Below are 23,556 nucleotides of genomic sequence, written 5' to 3'. Positions count from 1 at the left end.
GAAAATACTCCACCAGTCAGTCTCTGTGGCACAATCGGTTAGCGTGTTCGGCTGTTATCCAAAAGGTTGGTGGTTCAAGTCCACCCAGGGTCGGGTTTCTTTTGCGATGTAAACATTGTTTTCGCATCGGTCGATTGGATTTCTCAGCTAAATCACAGCCATTTTAATATTTGTAGGAAATGCGATTGTTCAACACGTGTCAAAAATGTCCAATAATGCCCAACATCGCAACTCCCCAGAAAACCATATTCACCCAAGAAAAATTATCGTCGAATCATCATTTATACTCCCGTCACATCCTCTGCTGAAATATTTTAAAAATACAATGCAGATTTGTTTGAGAACTTGACAAGCATTGTTTTGTTAGCACTGTGCAGTTGGATTTTGATATTTTGACATATTTACCTTAATTTTAAACTGTAAATACTGTACAATCTATTGTAATTGTGTTGTAATATTAAAATATGTTAGCTGAGGATGCAAAGGGGTGAAAGGGAAAGGTCAGAGGGTACAGTAACAACAAGGTTAGGATTGGTGGAGGTGGTAGGGGTGTTGATGGTTTTTCTCTGTAGAGGATGATTGAGTTTTTTATCGTTCTCTGAAGTGAGAAACTGGAAGAGTTGGGAGTTGAGAGATCTGATGAGGTTAGTTATAAAAGGAAGTTGATGTGGAGCTGTTAGCTGTAAGAATTCCTTAATGTCTTTGATGTTGTCATCAAAGATAAACTGCAGTAAGCAAAGATAAAAAGAAAATTATCTTTGCATACTGCCCTGTCTTTCTAACAACTGAAGAAGGCATGGAATAACCTTTTACTTGTTCCTTTGCAGCCTACGCATGCCGACGCAGCTACAGTATAGTTCTGCAAGTCCATCTAAAATAACTTTGTTAATATATGCAGGTGATAAATTAACGTGTCTGAGTATCTTTTCCAGCTTTACTGAATTACATCAACTTGCCCACCGAGGATTAGCGTACCTCCGTTGCCCGAGTAACGTGACGCCTGTGAATGACGTGTAAAGAGCGCATTCTATACCTAGTGGAGACGGACAACGTTTCCAGCGCTGGGTTTCAGGGGCTTTCCCAACCTCTCCTCGACCTTTAAACGCCTTACATAGTAAATTTACATTATCCTGTAATATGAATTTCCCTAACAGAAAAAAAAAATGTAACAGAAGAAACTCTCGTAAGGTTAAATTCCCCCCCCCCCCACGATTACAACCTCCGATTAAACTGCTGCCTGGCCGGTGTACGCGTCGCCAGTCCGCTCCGGCTCCGCAGGAGACGGGCTGTCAAACCCGAGACGGGAATCCGGGTCCGGGCTGCCCCACGGGTGAGTGAACCGCCGTCCTCTCCGGGCTTAGTCCGGACGGAAGCTCAGTAGTACCTAGTGCCCTGTTCACTAACTGCTGTAGGGTACGAGAGGTCGGCGGTGACTAAACACTCCGCCTGCAGGGAGAGGGACAGGACGGAGACGGTTATTCTCTTCTGGCAGTTTATTTTAACTGTCACATTTCCACCGTCTCTCTCTCTCTTTCATTTTCGTCCTGCTCTCTCCCGTTTCCTCGTCACATGGCCGCCGCATGGCCAGTCAGAGAACAAGGAAACGCGTGTATCATCATCGTAAACCTGTTCAGAGACGGAAGTAGAGAGCTCTCTTTAACTTAAAAATATTTTAAACTGCATAACCGAATAAAACAATGACAACGGCCCAGGGCATAAACGCGCACCAGTTTCTGACGCGTAGGCGGACTTCAGAGGCGCCTGACTCCTTTTGTCGTTGAACCGACTTCTGTCTTCATTACTTCGGAGTTTCACTCCTACTTCGTATCAGAAATAAATAACTTTCCACACGACTTTACAGGAAGCTGGAAACAACAGGTTCGAGAAGTGATATTTACATGTCTCTATATATAATACTTTCCGTACAAATAAAAGGTATAGATGTCTGGGGGAGGCTCAGTGGTTGTTATTCCTGCCCTGGGATCAGTTCAGAACCTGGGGTGCTGTCTGTGTGGAGTTCTGAACTGTGTTTGTGGGGGTTTCCTCCTGGTGCTCCAGTTTCCTCCCAGTCCAGAGACAGGCTGGGGGGTTAATTGACTTCTTGGTGTGTGTGTATATGTGTGTGTCCTGTGATGGACTGGTGCTCCGTCCAGGGTGTGTGTGTGTCCTGTGATGGACTGGTGCCCTGTCCAGGGTGTGTGTGTGTGTATGTGTGTGTCCTGTGATGGACTGGTGCCCTGTCCAGGGTGTGTGTGTGTATGTGTGTGTCCTGTGATGGACTGGTGTCCTGTCCAGGGTGTGTGGGTGTGTGTGTCCTGTGATGGACTGGTGCCCTGTCTAGGGTGTGTGTGTATGTCCTGTGATGGACTGGTGCCCCGTCCAGGGTGTGTGTGTGTCCTGTGATGGACTGGTGCCCTGTCCAGGGTATGTGTATGTGTGTGTCCTGTGATGGACTGGTGTCCTGTCCAGGGTGTGTGAGTGTGTGTGTCCTGTGATGGACTGGTGCCCTGTCTAGGGTGTGTGTGTATGTCGTGTGATGGACTGGTGCCCCGTCCAGGGTGTGTGTGTGTCCTGTGATGGACTGGTGCCCTGTCCAGGGTGTGTGTATGTGTGTGTCCTGTGATGGACTGGTGTCCTGTCCAGGGTGTGTGAGTGTGTGTGTCCTGTGATGGACTGGTGTCCTGTCCAGGGTGTGTGTGTGTGTGTGTGTGTGTGTGTGTGTGTGTGTGTGTGTGTGTGTGTGTGTGTGTGTGTCCTGTGATGGACTGGTGTCCTGTGCAGGGTGTGTGAGTGTGTGTGTCCTGTGATGGACTGGTGTCCTGTCCAGGGTGTGTGAGTGTGTGTGTCCTGTGATGGACTGGTGTCCTGTCCAGGGTGTGTGTGTGTGTGTGTCCTGTGATGGACTGGTGTCCTGTGCAGGGTGTGTGAGTGTGTGTGTCCTGTCCAGGGTGGGTGGGTGTGTGTGTGTGTGTGTGTGTGTGTGTGTGTGTGTGTGTGTGTGTGTCCTGTGATGGACTGGTGTCCTGTCCAGGGTGTGTGAGTGTGTGTGTCCTGTGATGGACTGGTGTCCTGTCCAGGGTGTGTGTGTGTCCTGTGATGGACTGGTGCCCTGTCCAGGGTGTGTGTATGTGTGTGTCCTGTGATGGACTGGTGTCCCGTCCAGGGTGTGTGAGTGTGTGTGTCCTGTGATGGACTGGTGTCCTGTCCAGGGTGTGTGTGTGTGTGTGTGTGTGTGTGTGTGTGTGTGTGTGTGTGTGTGTGTGTGTGTGTGTGTGTGTGTGTGTCCTGTGATGGACTGGTGTCCTGTCCAGGGTGTGTGAGTGTGTGTGTCCTGTGATGGACTGGTGCCCTGTCTAGGGTGTGTGTGTATGTCGTGTGATGGACTGGTGCCCCGTCCAGGGTGTGTGTGTGTCCTGTGATGGACTGGTGCCCTGTCCAGGGTGTGTGTATGTGTGTGTCCTGTGATGGACTGGTGTCCTGTCCAGGGTGTGTGAGTGTGTGTGTCCTGTGATGGACTGGTGTCCTGTCCAGGGTGTGTGAGTGTGTGTGTCCTGTGATGGACTGGTGTCCTGTCCAGGGTGTGTGTGTGTGTGTGTGTGTGTGTGTGTGTGTGTGTGTGTGTGTGTGTGTGTCCTGTGATGGACTGGTGTCCTGTGCAGGGTGTGTGAGTGTGTGTGTCCTGTGATGGACTGGTGTCCTGTCCAGGGTGTGTGTGTGTGTGTGTGTCCTGTGATGGACTGGTGTCCTGTCCAGGGTGTGTGAGTGTGTGTGTCCTGTGATGGACTGGTGTCCTGTCCAGGGTGCGTGTGTGTCCTGTGATGGACTGGTGCCCTGTCCAGGGTGTGTGTATGTGTGTGTCCTGTGATGGACTGGTGTCCCGTCCAGGGTGTGTGAGTGTGTGTGTCCTGTGATGGACTGGTGTCCTGTCCAGGGTGTGTGTATGTGTGTGTCCTGTGATGGACTGGTGTCCCGTCCAGGGTGTGTGAGTGTGTGTGTCCTGTGATGGACTGGTGTCCTGTCCAGGGTGTGTGTGTGTGTGTGTGTGTGTGTGTGTGTGTGTGTGTGTGTGTGTGTGTGTGTGTGTGTGTCCTGTGATGGACTGGTGTCCTGTCCAGGGTGTGTGAGTGTGTGTGTCCTGTGATGGACTGCTGTCCTGTCCAGGGTGAACCCTGCCTTGTGCCTGTTGCTTGCTGGGATAGACTCCAGCTCCCCCCTGTGACCCTGGACTGGATACAGCTGTTAGAAAATGGATGTCACTGTCCCCGGTCTCTTTGTGTGTGTCAGTGTCCCCGGTCTCTCTATGTGTGTCACTGTCCCCAGTCTCTGTGTGTGTGTGTCACTGTCCTTGGTCTCTCTGTGTGTGTCACTGTCCCTGGTCTCTCTGTCTGTGTCAGTGTCCTCGGTCTCTCTCTCCAGATGCGCTCCAGAGGTGGCAAGGCTGTAGACTGGAGGATGATGGGAGTGTGGCTCTGTTTGATCACTACAGCTTCAATGGACAAGACTTCCTGTCCTTTGAGGTGGACAACATGACCTGGAGAGCAAGTTCCCTGGAGGCAGAGGGCACTCAAAGGGACTGGAACCAGAACAAGATTAAAAACCAGTATACCAGATTCTTCCTGGAGACTGACTGTATGGAAACACTGAAGAGATTCCTGCAGTACAGAAAGAAACACAAAAACCACACAAAGGTGAGACAGAGAGATATCAGATACAATATGAGACAAATGCACCTAGAAGCTCTACACAAGAAGTTCCCCCATGTGCAGAGGAGTGGGTGGCACAGTGCAGTTTCTGGGGTGCTGTCTGTGTGGAGTTTGCATGTTCACCTCATGTTTGTGTGGGTTTCCTTCCACTTGCTGGTGGGTAAATTGGCTTATGGGAAATTGGCTCGTGTGTGAGTGTGTGTCTGTGTCTGTGTGAATGTGAAGCTTGTGTGATCCTGTGTGAATATGACGTGTCTGCAGTGCTCCAGTTCTACTGTGATCTCCTTTCTTAGCCTGAGGAACAGACAAAGAGAAAATGTGTTTGATTTGTATAATTGTCTAATACTGACATGTTTTGGTTGTAAAGGTTTGCAGAAAGGAGCCACACAATATTTTGTCTGTGCAGCGATGTCGCCTCACCTTGCACAGTGTCCACACTAATTCTCAGTGTGTTAACATTGCTTCCGGTCTCCCTCTCAGTCTCTCCTCAGGTGTTTGTCTCTTCCGAGCATCTGGGAGACACACAGAGCTGTTCCCTGTCCTGTCTGGTCACTGGGGCTTCAGTCCTAGAGTCATAGAGGTCAGTTTGTCCAGGCCTGGAGAGACCGAGGGAGAGGACGTGTGGTCCAGTGGGCTCAGACCCAATGGAGACAGCTGAGGAAGAGTGTGGAGATCTGAGAGAGTAAGATCGAGGAATACAGCTGTATTGTCACTCATCACAGCTCCAACCACAGCGTCACGCTGAGCTGGGGTAAGTGTCTGGAGCAGATCAGTGTGTGTTATACTATATCACACACGGGGGTGAGAGTGGAGCAGATCAGTGTGTATTATACTGTATCACACACTGGGGTGAGTCTGGAGCAGATCAGTGTGTATTATACTGTATCACACACGGGTGAGTCTGGAGCAGATCAGTGTGTATTATACTGTATCACACACTGGGGTGAGTCTGGAGCAGATCAGTGTGTATTATACTGTATCACACACAGGTGAGTCTGGAGCAGATCAGTGTGTATTATACTGTATCACACACTAGGGTGATAACAGAGTCACATTATTTTTGTTATGCAGCAGGTAACGTCTGAAACTTTTCTTGTCTCTATAACAGATTATGCCGCATGTCTGAACTCTAACCACCTGGATTCCAGACTGCATGTCAGGGTGATTCTGGCACTTCTGTGTGTGATGGCAGCAGGGGCTGTAGTCATCTTGCACCAGAAGAAGCTGTGCTGTGTGCCATTTTTACCACTGTCTTCACAAAGTCTTTTCACAGACCCCAGCTTGCTCTCCATGAGACACACAGACAGGGAGAGAAGCTGGGGGTCAGAGTGCAGGGTCAGCCATTGTACAGCACCCCTGGAGCAGTTGGGGTTAAGGGCCTTGCTCAGGGGCCCAAAGGAGTAGGATTCCTCTGCCGGCCGCAGATTTTTAAAAAAGATTTTAAGATTTTTAAAGTACGCAGGCTGGATAGCCAGTAGCCATATCACCCTGCAACTCGCAACTGGTCAGTACTTGGATGGGAGACCTCCTGGGAAAGCTGAGGTACTGCTGGGAGAGGTGTTAGTGTGGCCAGCAGGGGGCGCTCACCCTGCAGTCTGTGTGGGTCCTAATGCCCCAGTATAGTGATGGGGACACTAGACTGTAAACAGGCGCCGTCCTTCGGATGATATGTAAAACCGAGGTCCTGACTCTCTGTTGTCATCAACAATCCCAGGGTGTTTCTCGAAAAGAGTAGGGGTGTTTCCCCAGTGTCCTGGTCTAATCCCCCCCTGGTCTTTACCAGTCACAGCCTCCTAATTATCCCCATCTCTGAACTGGCTTCATCCCTCTGCTCTCCTCCCCACTGAGAGCTGCTGTGTGCTGAGCGGACTGGAGTATCATCCAGGTGGGGCTGGAGGGGATCCCCATTAACCTGTAAAGTGCTTTGAGTGGAGTGTCCAGAAAAGCACTATATAAATGTAAGGGATTATTATTAATTTTTATTATTAAGCTGTTTAAGATGGCAACACACTTCAGGCGCATGGAACATGAATGCTGGACACGAATATTAATAAGCTTCCAATGACAACACCACAGAGCAAGAACACGTTTGAGCTGAAAGATGTATATTTCACATTGAAACCGCAGGAAGTCTGATTACAGAGTAATTATGTGGTGAATGTTTCTACCACCCTGGGGGTGTCAAAGCATGGTGTTGTAGTCCTAGATGGTGATGCATTTTTTAAAACTCTGTTTGCTTTTGGACATCCACTTTGTAGGAAGAGATTTAGTTCGAGTTTGCTTTTTATTTTATTTTATAGAAATTGGCCTGTCTCATTATTGTCCAGTGCTTCAGGTTAAGGAGCTAGAATTGTGTTAAGGAGCCTCTGAGACTCCTTATTTGATATATATGGAGTACCTGGGGGACAGCTCTGTGGCTCAGTGGTTTTGCTTGGCTGCCTCGTACTGCAGAGGCCCCCGGGTTCAATTCCAGACCCAGAGTGCTGTCGGGGTGGAGTCTGCATATTCTTCCGTGTGTGTGTGTCCCTTATTGGACTAGCAGGGTACACCACTATCCATCCTGGATGCATGCACATGATCTCACAAAAGACTTGAACGCGGGTGCCTTGTGCTTCCATTGGATGACAGAGGAGCTACGACCACGATGATTACACAGTACCTAGTTTGGATGATGTCTTACGCTCATGAAAGTCGACTGCAGTTCCAGATATTGAGCAGGTATATTCAAGATTTATACAACCCTGACAGCCTCGATCCTTTCTTGACAGCCTTGTTAGGAGCAAAGGCAATTACTGCTATGTTTAATTACTCTGGTGACCTACACCAAGCTGCATGGTCACTATAATCCACTATTTATTCCATACATGCCAGCGTGATTAAGTAGCACTATAACCCTGAGTATGCACAGATATATACAGTATGTCTCCTTCAAGAAGTTCCTTGAAGTATTCATTAATACTACACTTTCTTATATTGATTTAATGAAATGGTCTGAGACACATGTTTGAAAAGTTTAAAATAGGCATGAGGGCGTTATCTACAATACAGTATTTCTAAATGTAAGAATGTGAGAGTTGTGTGGACCTTATCTTTTTTTTACCTTGTTTAGTCTTTTTTTTGGTCAAGTGCAATTGTATTACAGTATGTAGCCCCTGACGGTGTTATTGGTGTTATATGTTATATGTACTCTTGTTTGTACGGTATAAATTTTTGCTGTTGCAATAAAAAAAAACGAAAGTCGTGCATAGCAACGGTCACTAAGGAAGTGCGGCTTAATCCCAGAATTCCGGTGTCCGTGCAGTAGAGGGAGACACTCCCTCCGCTCTCACAGTGGATCAGCTGTCACCCTGCTCACAAGGGGGTGGAGGGGATCCCCATTAACCTGTAAAGAGCTTTGAGTGGAGAGTCCACAAAAGCGCTATATAAGTGTAAGCAATTATTATTATTTATAACAAATCAAATTACTTAAGAACATATGAAACGTTAATGATACCAATAGACAATTCAGCTTATTAGAGCTCAGTGTTTGTTCTGTACACATGTACTTATAATACATGGAATAATTTACAAAGATCCCACTACGTCCCCCTGTGTAGAATAGATGTTCATAATCTGTTTAGTCTATTGTTAGTCTCTAAACTGTCAAAATTGAAAATCTGACGTTTAATCATATTCCACTTACTGTAAGTCCACCTGTTCTGATCTGTGGTTTCAATGTCATCAACCATCAACTAACCAACCATTTTTATTCTCCTTAAAACTTTTGAAATCCAACTTTTGAGCAGCTGGTCAGAAAGTCAAGTTGCCCAGTAAGGCTGATCGAATGTTCCCTTCCAAACATACGTGAAAGGAAAAATACACCAGTGATTGCCAAAGCAAACAATTCTCAAAAAGTATTTCCTTGGACCTGAATACTACTACTACATTTAAATGTGATAATATATATATATATTCATTAAACAACTCTCAATGCATTTTCACTGTACTGAGACCAGACCTTGATGTTTAAACAGAGAACCACTCATAGAGAAAATATTATACTATATCCATATATATTGAACCTTAATATAAATGCTACGGTATTTGAAGCTTGCATTATTCTTAGACGTCGGTCTGTCGCCAGTGGCCAGTCGCCACTGTTTCACAGAGGAATCCTGTGCAGACTGATCCTCCGACACTCAGTCTCCCATAGGGTGGCACTGCCCTGTGGAGCAAAGACATCACCGATGAAGTTCCTGGCGTTCAGAATGCGCGTCGCCAAGGCTGTGCTGCTTAAGCATCTCACCATCTTCCTCCTCGTCTTTCGAGAACACCACGCCATTGTCCTCCTGGCCCCAGCGCAGGCTGGTGTTGCCCAGCTCGGTGTGCCTGGACAGCTCTCTCGTCACCTGTGGAGGGGACAGTACCACAGCAGCCCGGGTCAGAAATCAGGGCCCGGTACGTCTTCCTGAACGAGAGCCGCGGTCTTGTCGCGGCAGGGAGGACGCGATCGCCGGGCGAAACAGGGAAGCAGCAGCAGACAGCGCCTGTGGTGGGTGATAGTGGTCTGTAGTGGGAGGTGGCAGCTGGAGTGAGCGCTCTGGAAAACGTGGGACGTAGTGGGATTCAAAGTTGCAGAACGAAGCAGGGAGGCAGCCAGAGAGGTGACGTCGAAAGCAAGCAAAGCCCGGAGCCGATATATACCCAAGCGAAGCAGCTAAGAGACGAGGTCGAGGCGAGAAATCTTGGACGCCAAGGAGCAAACACAAGGGCAATCCAAGAGCAAGGTCGAGGGAAACGGGGTCAAAGAATCAAGGAAAACTTGACTAAGGAACACAAAGGCTCAAGCCTGAACTCCCTAACACTGAGCGAGTGGAGGGCTGACTGTGAGCAGGTGGAACTGATCTTCCACCCGATTGCACTGTCACGGCAACCAGGTGACTGACAGGTGGCCACGTCGGTTGCTGTGGTTACTCGGAAGGGTCTTTGAGCAATCCAACGTGAGCAGGCATGATACAATAAACAAAGCCAGCAAGGGAAAGGTCAGCGCTTCGATATAACTGCAACTATGATCTCCAGTATTCTCTCTCTTATATTCTAGTTTAAAGCCCTTATTAACTCTATAACTCTACCCTGCACTTTTGGGCCTATTCATATCCTCCCTTAATTCAAAATGCCAAAAGGAAGATAATAGTAATTTCTTCTGTTTGTTTTGTATTGCGTTTATTAATCACTTCCACTCCCCAGTTTATAAATACTCCCAGTCTGTCCACAGCTCTGCGCTAATCTTCTCTTGCTCCCCGCCTTCCATCCTATCTTGACCCTTGCAACTGCCTCCCTGGCTCATTCTTCACAAATGATTTCCCCAGCCAGGTGAGGTAACACTACAATAATAAGTACACTATCCCTTTATATTCATCTGATTGTTTCCTGAATTCCTAAAATGCTGCTTTTTAACCAAAGAAAATCCCCAATAATGATTCATATTGGTAGGAACCCACTGCGTGCAATGTGTGACAACCATTATGATTGAGTGTATTTCTGATTTCTGTATAACAAAGCAATGTGTGGCTCATTATGCATAGCATTGACTGGATGATCTTTTTTGTCTACTGCAGCTCCAACAGTATGATTTGCTTAGTTTCTTCTTTACGAGGAGCCTGGAATATCGCAAGCCACCTATGCACACTGACACAATCTAGTAGTCGATTTCCTATACCTGGACCAGAAGCCACTCTTTAACATCTGGGTCATTAGGATTCACTTCCGAGTCCATTAATATCCTTACTCTCAGCACCACTCTCTTCCCTGTGGAGGAAAGGATGAAAACAGCATAGAAGACAAAAAAAGAGGCAAACCCCATTCTGAAGTAGCATTAAGTGATTCACCCTGCCTGGTCTGAGGGACAGTTATATGGTCAAGGACGTCAAAACATCACTTACAATATTACAAAAGACTGGTGCTCTGAAGGTGGCTCCAGAGTCTATCCCAGCAAGCAACAGGTGCAAGGCAGGGTTAACCCTGGCAGTAATGCCAGTCCGTCACAGGGCACACACCACAGCTCATTTTCCCAGGAGCCGATTCAAAACCTACCAGCATGTCTTCGTACTGCAGGAGAAAACCCACGCAAAGACAAGGAGAACATTCAAACTCCATGCAGACAACAGCCCAGATACTGAACCCAGAGCTCAGGCACTACGAGGCAGCAATGCTAACCACTGCACCCAGTGCACCCTGGGACCGACTCTGGGCCACCACAAGTGCGAACTGGACAAGCGGTCGTGGAATAGCAAAGTGCCGGCGACGTTCCCTGCAAGGTTACCCCCATAAGGCTGTCGAAGTGGCACCGCGATAACTTACCACTGTAGCAGAAGAAAGCGTAGGTGGTGTTGCAATTATAGTCATTCCAGGAGCCTCTCGCACTCCCCTGAAGATTCACGGCGCCACAGCTCTCGATGCCGCCATAATTGTTGGGCTCGCCCACGTGCCAGGGGCGGAAAGTGGAGACGTCCCCATCGGACCACTTCCAGGGCTCGGTGAACAGTCCGATCCAGACCTCCCTGCCTCCGGCCGTAACTCTTACTAACTCATTCTCGCTCTGGCTCCTCACCCGGGTCAGGTCGGTGTAATGTTCTCTGCAAAACGTCAGGGCTTCTGTCCAGTTCTTGGCCTCAGCCACCAGGAAGTATTGATCGGCTGCGCCTTCCCCCCCTGAAGAAGTGAACCCCAGTCAGTAGTCGGGTTGAGGGTCGCGGAGCAGCCTCGGCAAGCAACAGGCAGGATACCACCTGGATGGGACGCCAGTCCACTGCACGGAGGCACAAGCACTGCATACAGTCACACCAGGGCCAAACATTCCCAGCAGCCAATTCACTCACCAGAGCGTCTTTGGACTGTGGGAGGACACTGGAGCACCTGGAGGAAACCCCCACGCACAAGGGGAGAACATGCAAACTCCACCTCGCCACCCCAGGATTTGAACCCAGGGCCCCGATGCCGCCATCCCATCAGCCCAAGAGCCACTCAAAGGATTCAATTCTGAGAACAATGGGGAATTTCATAAGGAGGAATTACTCGTACTCCCAAGCCCCCCCCTCCCTCCACCACCTTCACATCCAGTAGTCGCGTGAGAAAGACCGTAAAAGGCCGTAAAAGACTCAGGGGCCATTTACCTTGATAGCAAACGGAATAGCTCGTGAAACTGCAAGGGCGATCTGCCCACAACCCGCCGCCGACCATCGCCACGCAGTTCTCCTTGCCGCCGTAGTTGTTTGGTTCTCCCGCACGCCAGCTGGTAAAAGCAGACCTCCCCACGCCGTAGAGGTAGCCCCCCCCGAGGGACCACTGCCACAGGTCCCAGACATAGTACAGGCCGGTCCAGGCGCAGCCCGTGACCGGCTCGGCGGTGGCAAGGAGCTGCTCCAGGTCGGCTGGCCCACTCACGGTAGCCATGTCCGTGTACTGGCCCCTGCAGTACGCCCGAGCCCCCGCCCACGTCCTGCGCTTGCTCACGAAGTGGTAGCGGTGAGGCGAGACCACGCCCAGAGGCCTGAAACACAGGAGGCAGGGTTGAGGCTTAGGAGCAGGGGTGACCAGCTCGCGATGCCTGGCCAAGCCTGCGCACGACGTGCCAACGCGTCGGAGAAGCAAATCCGGTCGGGGAATGGCCCGGCACTTCTCAACCCGACATTTGTGGCTGTCGTTTTGAGTGGTTTTGTCTTCCCTGGGGGAGGATTTCAAATGGGTCTGCCAATGCACTGTGAAGTGGCACAGGGGCTTTAGGACTGCAGTTTCTCAGCGTTGGGACGCTGGGTTCAGCTCTGCTTCTGGTCTGGTTTGTATATTCGACACTGTGCTCACGCTGGGTTTCCTCTAGGGTGCTCCAGTCTGCTCCCCAGTCGAAAGGCATGCTGGTATGTTCACTGACGTCTGGGAGAGTTAGTGCCAGTGTGATGGAGTACCACTCCTTGTGCCTGCTGTTTACTGGAATAAGCTCTGGCTGTCCCACCACCCTGAACTGCATGAGGTGGAACAGGTGGGAGGATGGAATATCATATAATCAAGAGCACCGCTGATATCAAAGTCAGGCGGAACGATTAATTGGCAAAAAGCAACGGCATCAACAAGACCAGATGATAATCAGTCTAAGATGGCGCCGTGTTAGTGGCAGCCTGCTACAGCAGGTCTGTGTCTTTTTGTTGTCTTTTTGTTTCTTTCAGTTAGTTAATGCTAGTGTGTTAGTGTTTTTTCTTCATACCTTTGCCGGCAACTAGATTTGCGATCACAACATGATGGATACTAGAAAGCTGACATGCTTTTTCTTGTTTTTTCTGATACTCGGACCTCTGTTTCTATCGGGTTGCAATGCCGATAGCTACAGAGGCATTGTCTACACGCATGACCAGCTGATCGCGCTAGCGCGTCCGGCTCTACTCACTGGAGAGAAGCCATTGGTGCCGGAGGAGCTGAGGAGGAGAAGCCGAGGCTGTAGGGCTGGTGCGACGCAAAAGGCGAAGAGAAGGAGATTTAAACCCTACCTTCCTTCGATCATCATGGGAAATGTGCGGTCCTTAGTGAACAAGATGGACGAACTGGGAGCATTGGTGAGAAGCCAGAGGGAGTATCGTGAATGCAGTATCATGTGTTTCACCGAGACGTGGCTGCAGGAACTTATTCCGGACTCGAACGTTACCATCGGCGGCTTTCAGACGGTGCGGGCGGACAGAAACACCGAGAGTGGTAAGAGGAAAGGAGGGGGGCTCGCGGTGCTTGTCAACAACAGATGGTGGACATACTCATTTTAAGGAGCGCGTCTGTAACCCGGACACCGCGGGAGTTTACATGCGCCATCTTTGTTGTTGTTTACATTCCACCTACGGCAAACGCAGAGGTAGCGTGTGACGTCATAAACACAGTCACAGCCAGTCTACAAACAAAGCACCCTAGCGCTTTTATAGCTATTTCAGGGGACTTTAACCACGTATCTATTTCCACCACTTTGCCTACTTTCCACCAATTTGTTAAGTGCCCGACCAGAGAAAACAAAAAACTGGACTTATTATATGCCAATGCTAAGGATGCATATAGTTCCACAGCCCTTCCCCCCCTTGGCAGATCAGATCACAACCTTGTCTTGCTTACACCACTATACAAGCCTATTGTCCAGCGTCAACCTGCAACCATGAGGACTGTGAGGAGATGGTCTCAAGAGGCTATGGAGGATCTACGTGGTGCTTTGGAGGCCACCGACTGGGATGTGCTGTGCGAACCACATGGGGACGACATAGACAGCATGGTGGACTGTGTCACTGACTACATTAACTTCTCCGTAGACAACACCATCCCCACCAAAGACGTACACTGCTTTTCCAATAACAAACCCTGGATCACCAGCGACTTGAAGGCTCTTCTGAATGACAAGAAGAGAGCCTTTAGGAGGGGGGATAAGGAAGAGGTCAAGCGTGTACAGAGGGAGCTAAAGCAGAAGTTAAGAGAGAGCAAGGACGCCTACAGGAGGAAAGTAGAGGACAAGCTGCAAAGGAATAGGGTAAGGGATGTATGGATCAGCATGAGAGAGATCACTGGCTTCAAACAGGCTGGGGGTGCAACAGAGGGGAACCTGGAGATGGCCAACGAGTTGAACCAGTTCTTTAACAGGTTTGATTCTGGGTGCTCTGTGGCTCAACACCCATCCCCCCACAGCCACACGCTCCCTAACCCTTCACAGCTGCGACTGCCTAACACCTCCTCCATCCCCCCACAAACATGGCCGCCTACAGCTACAACCCCCGACAGCTACTCACCCACCCATCCCCCACAGCTGCCACTCCAACACCTCCGCCATTAACACCTGCAGCACTGAAAGCCCTATGAGCACCATCCCCCAGGCCAGGCTGACCATCACAGCTGACCAGGTGAAGAAGGAGCTGAAGAGGCTGCACCAGGGTAAGGCCACAGGGCCAGATAACATCTGTCCCAGAGTTCTGAGGGCCTGTGTTGATCAGCTGAGCGGAGTGCTCCAGCGACTATTCAACCTGACCCTGCGCTTGGAGAGTGTCCCGGTGCTCTGGAAGACATGCCTGGTCCCGGTACCAAAGAAAGGGCGCCCCTCTGTCCTCAACGACTACAGACCAGTTGAACTGACTTCTCACGCCATGAAGACACTGGAGAGGTTGGTCTTATCCCACCTGAGACCCCTTGGTCAGCTCATCACTGGACACCCTACAGTTCGCCTACCAGCCTAGTGTTGGTGTGGAGGATGTGATCATCTACATGCTGCAAAGGGCCTACTCACACCTGGACAGGGCTGGCAACACTGTAAGGATCATGTTTTTAGACTTCTCCAGTGCCTTCAATACCATCCAGCCCTTACTTCTAAGGAGGAAGCTGGAGGATATGCAAGTCAATGCCTCCATGACCTCGTGGATCACTGACTACCTGACAGGCAGACCACAGTCTGTGAGACTTCAGAACTGTGTGTCTGAACAGGTAGTGAGTAACACAGGGGCACCTCAAGGGACAGTTCTTTCTCCATTCCTCTTCACTCTCTATACTTCGGACTTTGAACTTCGGGTTGAACCACTTGGAACTAAATGTAACAAAGACAAAGGAACTGGTGGTAGATTTCAGGAGGAAAAAGGTCAAACCTACTCCTATCTACATCCATGGGAGTGGCGTGGAGATGGTGGACTCGTACAAGTACCTGGGAGTGCACATCGACGATAGACTGGAATGGTCTAAGAACATCGAGGCCATCTATAAGAAGGGACAGAGCCGGCTTTACTTCTTGAGGAGGCTCAGGTCCTTCAATGTATGTAGTAAGATGCTACATTTGTTCTATCAGTCGGTGGTGGCTAGCGCCATTTTCTACGCAGTGGTATGCTTGGGCCCTGGGATTAGAGCTGTGGATTCTAAAAGGCAGAACAAGCTCATCAGGAGAGCAAGCTCTGTCATTGGGTCTGACCTGGACCCCTTGGAGGTAGTAGCTGAGAGGAGAATGGTGTCCAAACTAGAGGCCATCATGCACAACATCTCCCATCCCCTCTATGACAGGCTTGTAGAAATGAAGAGCATGTTCAGCAATAGACTGATTCATCCACGGTGCGACAGGGAGCGCTACAGGAGGTCATTCTTGCCTTCTGCCATAAGACTGTACAACGCATCCACCTTGCGTCTGGGCAGAGGCAACATTGACAGTGACCTGTTTCTGGACTGAACGCATCTACACATCTACTGCTACATCTGTCCTCTTCTTTTCTTTTCCCGTTTACAACCGTTTTTTGTGCAATATATGCCAGGGACCCGTGCAATACATTTATATTTATATCTATATCTATATTTAGATCTATATTTATTTTCATATGTGTGATACGATTTTTCTGCGTACTGTTCTGTTCTAGTTTGTTCTTTGTGTGTCCGGACTGTGAGTAACTCTTAGTGCACCCCTCACTGTACTGATTGTATTGTATGTATTGTATTATTATTTTTATTATTATTGTATCATTCGTTACACTGTGGCTGTGTTGTCTGTGTAAAGCTGCTGTTGCGCTGCACTTTCCCTCACGGGATCAATAAAGTATCTATCTAAGGAGGTACAACCTCCGAGTTGGTAGGCTGGTGGCCACAGGTTCTTTGATGAGCAATCGGCCCCCTGGTCATTTCTGTACTTTGCTCAGATCCAGATGAGCGGACCAGTCCAGACTGCAGACGATCGCAGGTGATACAGCGGGATTAGCGGAGGCCGAGAAGCGGGCAGCAAATGAAATTCAAATGATTTAAATCAAAAACACCTGACAGATCATGTCTAAGTGTGGGGTTCTGGCGTGCCGGCAGGAAAAACAAACTTTCAATGCAAAACTCAGGGAGGATACTCGGGGAAAAGACAGGTGTTTATGCTGATGCGTCGTTTGCATCCTCGAAACAATGTGAGCGAGCCATAAGCCACAGGCACAAGGCAGGACAGATGAATGACTATGTTAACACAGGGACACCAGCCTATTGCAGGGCACAGATATGCCCACACTCACACCAGGGCCAATTTTCCCAGAAGCCAATTAACCCACCAGCATGGCTTTGGACTATGGGAAGAAACCGGGGCAAACCTATAAGAAACACACATGAACTGGAGGCACATACCAACTCCAGACAGCAGACAGCAGAACTGAATCCAGGGTGCAACCACTCCAGTCATTGGTGAGCCAAGTGCTTATGAGACTTTAGCCATCTTGATCCTGCAGAAAGAGACTGTGTCCCCAACAGAAAAAAGTCTTGAACAGTCTCCTCACAAAGCACATAAGTAAAGGAAAGGCTGTGGAAATATGAAGATAACATGGAATGAAGGGCCAATCCTGGCCCCAGAGCTCTGATATTCACTTTTGAGACTATAAGACTGTTATTCACTGTTGAGACTTTATAATAATAATAATAATAATAAACTTTATTTTATATAGCGCCTTTAAAGGTGGCTTCTCAAAGTGCTTTACAGGATGACAATAACAATAAGAAGACTACAACAATAAATAAGAAAATTTCACAAGACAGGACACAATTATAATTACAACAATACAACAATAACAATAGAGGAGACCGTGGAAGATGGTATTAAGAAGAGCAGAGGGGTGAAGAATGGAACCAGTTAAGTAGACTGGTTTAGACTGCTAAATAGCCAACCTGCAGCTCCTTTAGCAAATCACCTGTAATGGCTACATGGACACACAGTTTTCACTGTATTCAGCATAACTGCACTACTTGTATATATTGCATACACCATGGACACATAGCAGCTCTACTCATATTGAGTTTTATTCCATTTAAAAAAATGTAACCTCAATTTTGTGATTTTGTGAATTTTGTGATTTCTGTGATTCTTGTGGTTTTTGTGAGCTCGCAGAAAAAGACAATTCATTGCCAGCAACTACTGCTGCTGCATGCCATTTTGTTGTGCATCTGATAAATAAACTTTGATTTGATTTGATTTGATTTCTGAGCCTGGAGGGCTTTTGTATCTTTTAATCTTTATTCCATCCTAGGCTCTTAATACCTGGATTTGGACCAGGACTGAGACCTCCAGATTTAGAAGCATCTTGAACCTTTCCCAGTGGGTTTTAAAGGGAGCCTGCAAATAATCAAAGGGCATATTGATGTCCTTTCCTGGACTCTTAATGGTTTGAATACACTCTAAATGCAATTAGACTCAATTGGCACTGTTATAAGGCTCTCACTCATAAATTTACCTGTCACACTCCAGGACCAGGAGTAAATAACAGTGCTTTGATCAATTAATAAAGGCCTGGATCACCTGGACTATGATCGATTAAACAGGTGGTCTGTTCAATAAAGTAACTAAGGGATCATTGGGAGCAAACATCAATAAAACTGGCGATTCAGGGTGACCTGTAAGATTTACTAGACCTGAGCTCTCCCTGGGTCAGGATCAGAGAGCCCTGCACTGACTGGACCAGAGTCATAGAGCCCTGGACTAACTGGACTGGTGGCACAGATCCCTGGAATGACTGGACCAGAGTCACAGACCCCTGGACTGACTGGACCAGAGACACAGACTCCTAGACTAACTGAAACAGAGTCACAGACCCCTGGACTGACTGGACCAGAGACACAGACTCCTAGACTAACTGGAACAGAGTCACAGACCCCTGGACTGACTGGACCGGGGACACAGACCCCTGAACTAACTGGACCAGAGTCACAGATCCCTGGACTAATTGGACCGGGGTCACGGACCTCCTTGACTGACTGGACCAGAGGTCACAGACCGCCTGGACTAACTGGACCGGGGACACAGACCCCTGGACTGACTGTATTGGGACTGATTGTAAGCTCCAGCCCTTTCAACACCGAAGTTCAGAGGTCTTTTCATCTTCCATCTCTGCCGGTCCATTTTGGAAAGGAGAGAAAAAGCCCACATGAGGAGATTACAATACATATACTGTATATAATCATTTTTTTAAAACCAGCCATAAATTAACCTTGGCAAATTGTCTATAACCGTTCACTGTTTTTTTTTTCCCTATGACACTATATAAATTTGTGACCAATTCTAAATAAAATTAACAAGTAGGCAGGAGCAAACGGTGTATTTGAATGAAGCTGCACACATATTTCTTTGCCTCTTTACTGGAGAACTCCGAAAAGGTCGATCGTGCGCCCCAGGAAAAACCTTACAGGCCATCATGGACATCTCCCATCTTTCCCTCTAAGACATGCTTGGGAGAATGAAGAGCACATTCAGCGACAGGCTGATCCACCCGCGGTGGGACAGGGGGTGCTACAGGTGGTCATTCGTGCCTTCTGCCATCAGACTGTACCACTCATCCACTGTGTGTCTGGGCAGGAGCAGCACTGACACTGACCTGGTTTTGGACTAAACAGTAAACTCTCTGCTTCCCTCTGTTTTTTTTTTCCCCGTTTACAACTGTTTTTTGTGCAATACATGCCAGGGACAATATATTTATATTGTGCAATACAACTTTTTTGTGTACTGTTCTGGCTTGCTCTTTGTATATTCTGGACTGTGAGCGACTCTTCTTAGCGCACTTCTCACTGACTGGACTGATTGGATTGTGTTTTTGTATTGTTGTATCATTTCATTACACTGTTGCTGTGATGACTGTGCTGCTGTCGCACTGCAATTTCCCCTCACGGGATCAATAAAGTATCTGTCGATAAGTAACCGTCGTTGTGTTTCAGATAGTTACAGAGAGCTGGTGACACAGTTCTGTTCACATACTGGGGCTGCCCTCCCATCTATACAGGACATTGATGACAGATGGTGCCTGAGGAAAGCTCTAAGCATCATCAAAGACCCCCACAGACCCCAGCTACAGACTGTATGACCCTCTACCATCTGGAAAACTGTACCGGAGCATTTGGCCCCAGGCTACCAGACTCAGAAACAGTTTTTACCCCTGCACTATCAAACTATTAAACTCCCAGCCTCTCTCACTCTCACCTCACCTCTCACCTATGATCTGAACCTCACAGTGCCTTCTTTCTTACCAAAAACTCAAACACACATTGAAAATCTACCTCTACCTTACATGTCAAAAAGCTCACTCCCCATAATTTCTATCCTTTTATTTCATTCTGTTGATGCATGTTTTTGTACATCTGATGTTGTTTTGCACATTACCTGTTACCTTTTGTTGTTTTGCACACTGCCTGTTGTTGTTTTTGCACACTGCCTGTTGTCTCTGTCTTTCTTTTATTATACAATTGATTTGTTGTTTTTTTGTACTACGTATCGTCTGAGAGCTCGCTAAATAGCATTTCGTTATACCATATACCTGTATATGAGTATAGTGACAATGAACTTGAACTTGAACTTGAATACTGTGCAGTAAAGCAACATCATCTTTCCAAACAGAGGTTCAGGGTTAGTCCACACAAATGAAAAAAGGACTCACTAACCTGAGACGATTAAGGTGAGGCATATCTTCTTAGCCATCACTGTGGGTCGGTGAATCTGCAATCAGAGAAACACTTAAGAGGTCCTTTCAGATTTCTTCGATTTTCATTTAGATGTAGTTTCCAATTAGGTTCCAGACTTTAGTGGCCCAGATGGGAACTTGGCTTTGCCGGACAAACACAACACATACTATATAATATAATATATAATATAATATAATATAATAAAGACATAATACATGATCAATTTACCAAGACCTGGGATGGAGTGGCGTCCTGTCCAGAGTGTAGCCCGCCTAGTGCCCTTTGCTTGCCAGAATAGGTCCTGTGGCCTTGAATTGGTAAGATCAGATCACTTTTATTAGCCATATTCAATTTCTTGCATTAGGAATTTGTCTTTTCACAGACCCCAGCTTGCTCTCCATGAGACACACAGGCAGGGAGAGAGAAGCTGGGGGTCAGAGCGCAGGGTCAGCCATTTATACGACACCCTTGGAGCAGCTGGGGTTCAGGGTCTTGCTCAGGGGCCCAACAGAGTAGGATTCCTCTGCCAGCCACGGGACTTGAACCGGCAAACCCTTCCAGCCACAGGCACAGAGCCTGAGCCACAGAGACACCGATTTGTTTTTAACTGGATAAGCAGTTACTTAAAGCAAGGTGATGTCATGAAAATAAAGGAGAAGCTGATCGTTTTTCATCTTTCTCATCAGGTTCTCGCTGGGTCAACATCGCTTGACCGGTACAGTTTCACTTAAGGCAGAGCCTGGCTTTGGAGTCGCCACTTACTCCAATAAAACAACCAACCACTCCCTCTTCAAAACAGGTCACATTGCGAGCTTAAAGTGAAATAAACGCTCTTTTTGAGCCCTGTCGGTTCGCTTGGTACTTAAAAAAAAACCTACCCGCTTAAAAGTTCCCAGACTCTCAAACGAACAAAGCTTACATTTCTCACAGGTTTGGACATTGATAATCTTTAAAATGTCCTGAAATTTCCCTATAATCCTCAAAATCTTCTTCCACACCTCGAAACAGTAACATCGGGATTTCCTAATAAGTCACTCATTACACAGCGTTTCTGAAACTTTGCACTTTTTCTGAAACTTTGCTCCTCGATATTTTTTTACTCTCTAATTTAGTCACCACTCACCCTTCTTCTCCCCTCTGGATGCGGGGAGTGTCTCCGACGTCCCGGGATGCTGCGTAGACGCGGACTGTTACCAGGACTGTACAGCCCTCGGATCACCTAGCTGCGGTCCCCAAGGAAACCATTTGGGCTTAGCTAGGCCCTATCTAATTGATTCTCTGCAGGGACAATATTCAAATCGGACTCCTCCCCCCACCCCGTGCCAGGTGCCTAGGCAAATCAGTCTCTCTGCTTTACTTTGGACTCATTTAAATTTTAATCCCTGGCAAATCAGGTTTGAATTTATATCTATTGGGGTGGGGGGATAAATTTGTTTTCTTATGGCCAAGGTCCAGCAAAACCAATACGACAAAGACAAAACACTGTCAACAAAGAAGGTGGCGCAACAAAGTTTCAGCAGATTATTTCAGAAAATTAGTTTACACTGTTCAGAAGTCAGATGGTGGCACAGTTCTGGTACAGTGGTTAGCATCCTTTGACAGACTGGCACCCTTTCCATCAAAGGTACACTGACAGGCTGAAAGAAGTCTTTAGTCTGAAGGAACTGAGTCTCTTTAGTCTGAAGGGAGTGTCCCACACTGACAGGCTGAAGGAGCTGAGTCTCTTTAGTCTGAAGGGAGTGTCCCACACTGACAGGCTGGAGGAACCGAGTCTCTTTAGTCTGAAGGGAGTGTCCCACACTGACAGGTCTGAAGGAGCTGAGTATCTTTAGTCTGAAGGGTAGTGTTCTACACTGACAGAATCTCTTGAGTCTTGAACATAGATCAAAGTCAACCCATCTGATTTCTTCGGAATGAACCATGAAAGTGGAAACTACCCTAAATTGAGAAGAAGAGGCACCAACATTATATGCACTATTCTAAATGAGATCCTCCTACTCCTACTGTGCGATACAATCTTAACACAACATAGTTTCATCTCTGCTGGCAGTGTCACGGACATCCAAAGGGACTAACCGTGGGGAGCAGGAGAGCGGAAAAAGACCCATATACGTAGCGGCGAGACGGGAAAAAGGCCCGGGCTCATTAGTGCAAAGAGTTCAGGAATGCCGTATAGAAACCTATGCCCTCAGGGAGCGGACGTGGGGCGCCCTGGTGCTAGGCGGGTCTCAGGACATCCGAACGTCAATGCTGAGCGAGGACAGAGTGCAAGACCCAGAAATATATAGCCCAAGGGAAAGAGAGGGACAGGAAGGACAGCAGACCGGAAACTAGGGAGAGGACAGAGAAGGAGCGCCCTCTGGCTGCAGAGGGCGTGACAGTACCCCCCCCTTCATGGGCGGCTCCCGACGCCCATACAAATACATGAGCTGCCCAGCACTGGGGGGAGTAAAAACCTCATTTAACTGAAAGGAAACCTCCGGGAGTCCACGGCTGAGAGCTACCCCCTCCTCCGGGGTATTAACCTTTATTGGGTGGAGGAAGGGGGGTCGAGTAAAGCTCCGGAGACTTAAAACAAAAAAGTACACAAGCACAAACACAACAAACAAAAACCTGGGCTTTACACAGAAAGCGGTGGGGTTGGGATGTCAGCGCCATAAGACACTGTTTTATGCAGAGAGTGGAGAGATTGGTGTCAGGACCATACGACACTGCTTTACGCAGAGAGTGGTGGGGTGGGATGTCAGAAGCTGACGAAAGTACTTTACACAGAGAGTGCTGGTGGAGTGATGTCAGGGTCATACGACAATGCTTTACATAGAGAGTGGAGGGGATGGGATGTTAGGACCTGACAACACAGCTTAACGCAGAGAGTGGAGGGGTGGGTGTCAGGGCCATATGACAGTGCTTTACGCAGAGAGTGGGGGGGGGTGGGTGTCAGGGCCATACGACACTTCTTTACGTAGAGAGTGGCGGGGGTGGGATGTCAGGGCCTGACGATACTGCTTTACGCAGAGAGTGGAGGGGTGGGTGTCAGGGCCATACGACATTTCTTTACGTAGAGAACGGTGGAGGTGGGATGTCATGGTTATACGACAGTGCTTTCCACTGAGAGTGGTGGGGGTGGGATGTCATGGCCATAAGACACTGCTTTATGCAGAGAGTTGAGGGATTGATGTCAGGGCCATACGACAGTGCTCCACTCAGGCCTCTGCTTGAATTTGTACTCCTCCTCTCTCTCGCTACCTCTACCTCTCCCTCTCTCTACCTCTCTCCCTACCTCTCACTTTTCCCCTCCCTACCTCTCTCCCTACCTCTACCTCTCCCTCTCTGTGGGGCCAGCAGGGGGTGCTCACCCTGCGGTCTGTGTGGGTCCTATTGCCCCAGTATAGTGACGGGGGACACGATCTGGCCCACCAGCGATGAG

At 48.2% G+C, this 23,556-nt stretch overlaps 1 protein-coding gene and 1 long non-coding RNA gene across 2 annotated transcripts; one reads left to right on the top strand and one right to left on the bottom strand.

Annotated features, from left to right (window-relative positions):
- The first annotated feature begins 993 nt into the window (after nt 1-993).
- Nucleotides 994-7,644, top strand: LOC148667550 (uncharacterized). Its single transcript, XR_015936974.1, has 4 exons — nt 994-1,330; nt 4,417-4,688; nt 5,184-5,454; nt 5,812-7,644. It is a non-coding gene; the product is annotated as an uncharacterized LOC148667550 (long non-coding RNA).
- Nucleotides 7,645-8,738: 1,094 nt separating this feature from the next.
- Nucleotides 8,739-13,377, bottom strand: LOC148667549 (C-type mannose receptor 2-like). The gene is made up of 5 exons (XM_088630988.1): nt 13,220-13,377; nt 11,855-12,231; nt 11,043-11,393; nt 10,402-10,490; nt 8,739-9,091 (listed from the first exon to the last, which is right to left on the bottom strand). The coding sequence occupies exons 1-5, from the start codon at nt 13,375-13,377 to the stop codon at nt 8,924-8,926; spliced, it is 1,143 nt and encodes a 380-aa protein (XP_088487114.1). The 3' UTR covers nt 8,739-8,923.
- Nucleotides 13,378-23,556: the final 10,179 nt, after the last annotated feature.

This window comes from Lepisosteus platostomus, chromosome 5 (assembly GCF_059453375.1).
Source record: "Lepisosteus platostomus isolate fLepPlt1 chromosome 5, fLepPlt1.hap1, whole genome shotgun sequence".
Taxonomy (NCBI): domain Eukaryota; kingdom Metazoa; phylum Chordata; class Actinopteri; order Semionotiformes; family Lepisosteidae; genus Lepisosteus; species Lepisosteus platostomus.
The sequence above is the reverse complement of the archived record's forward strand: the minus strand, read 5'-3'. Positions and strand labels throughout refer to the sequence as shown.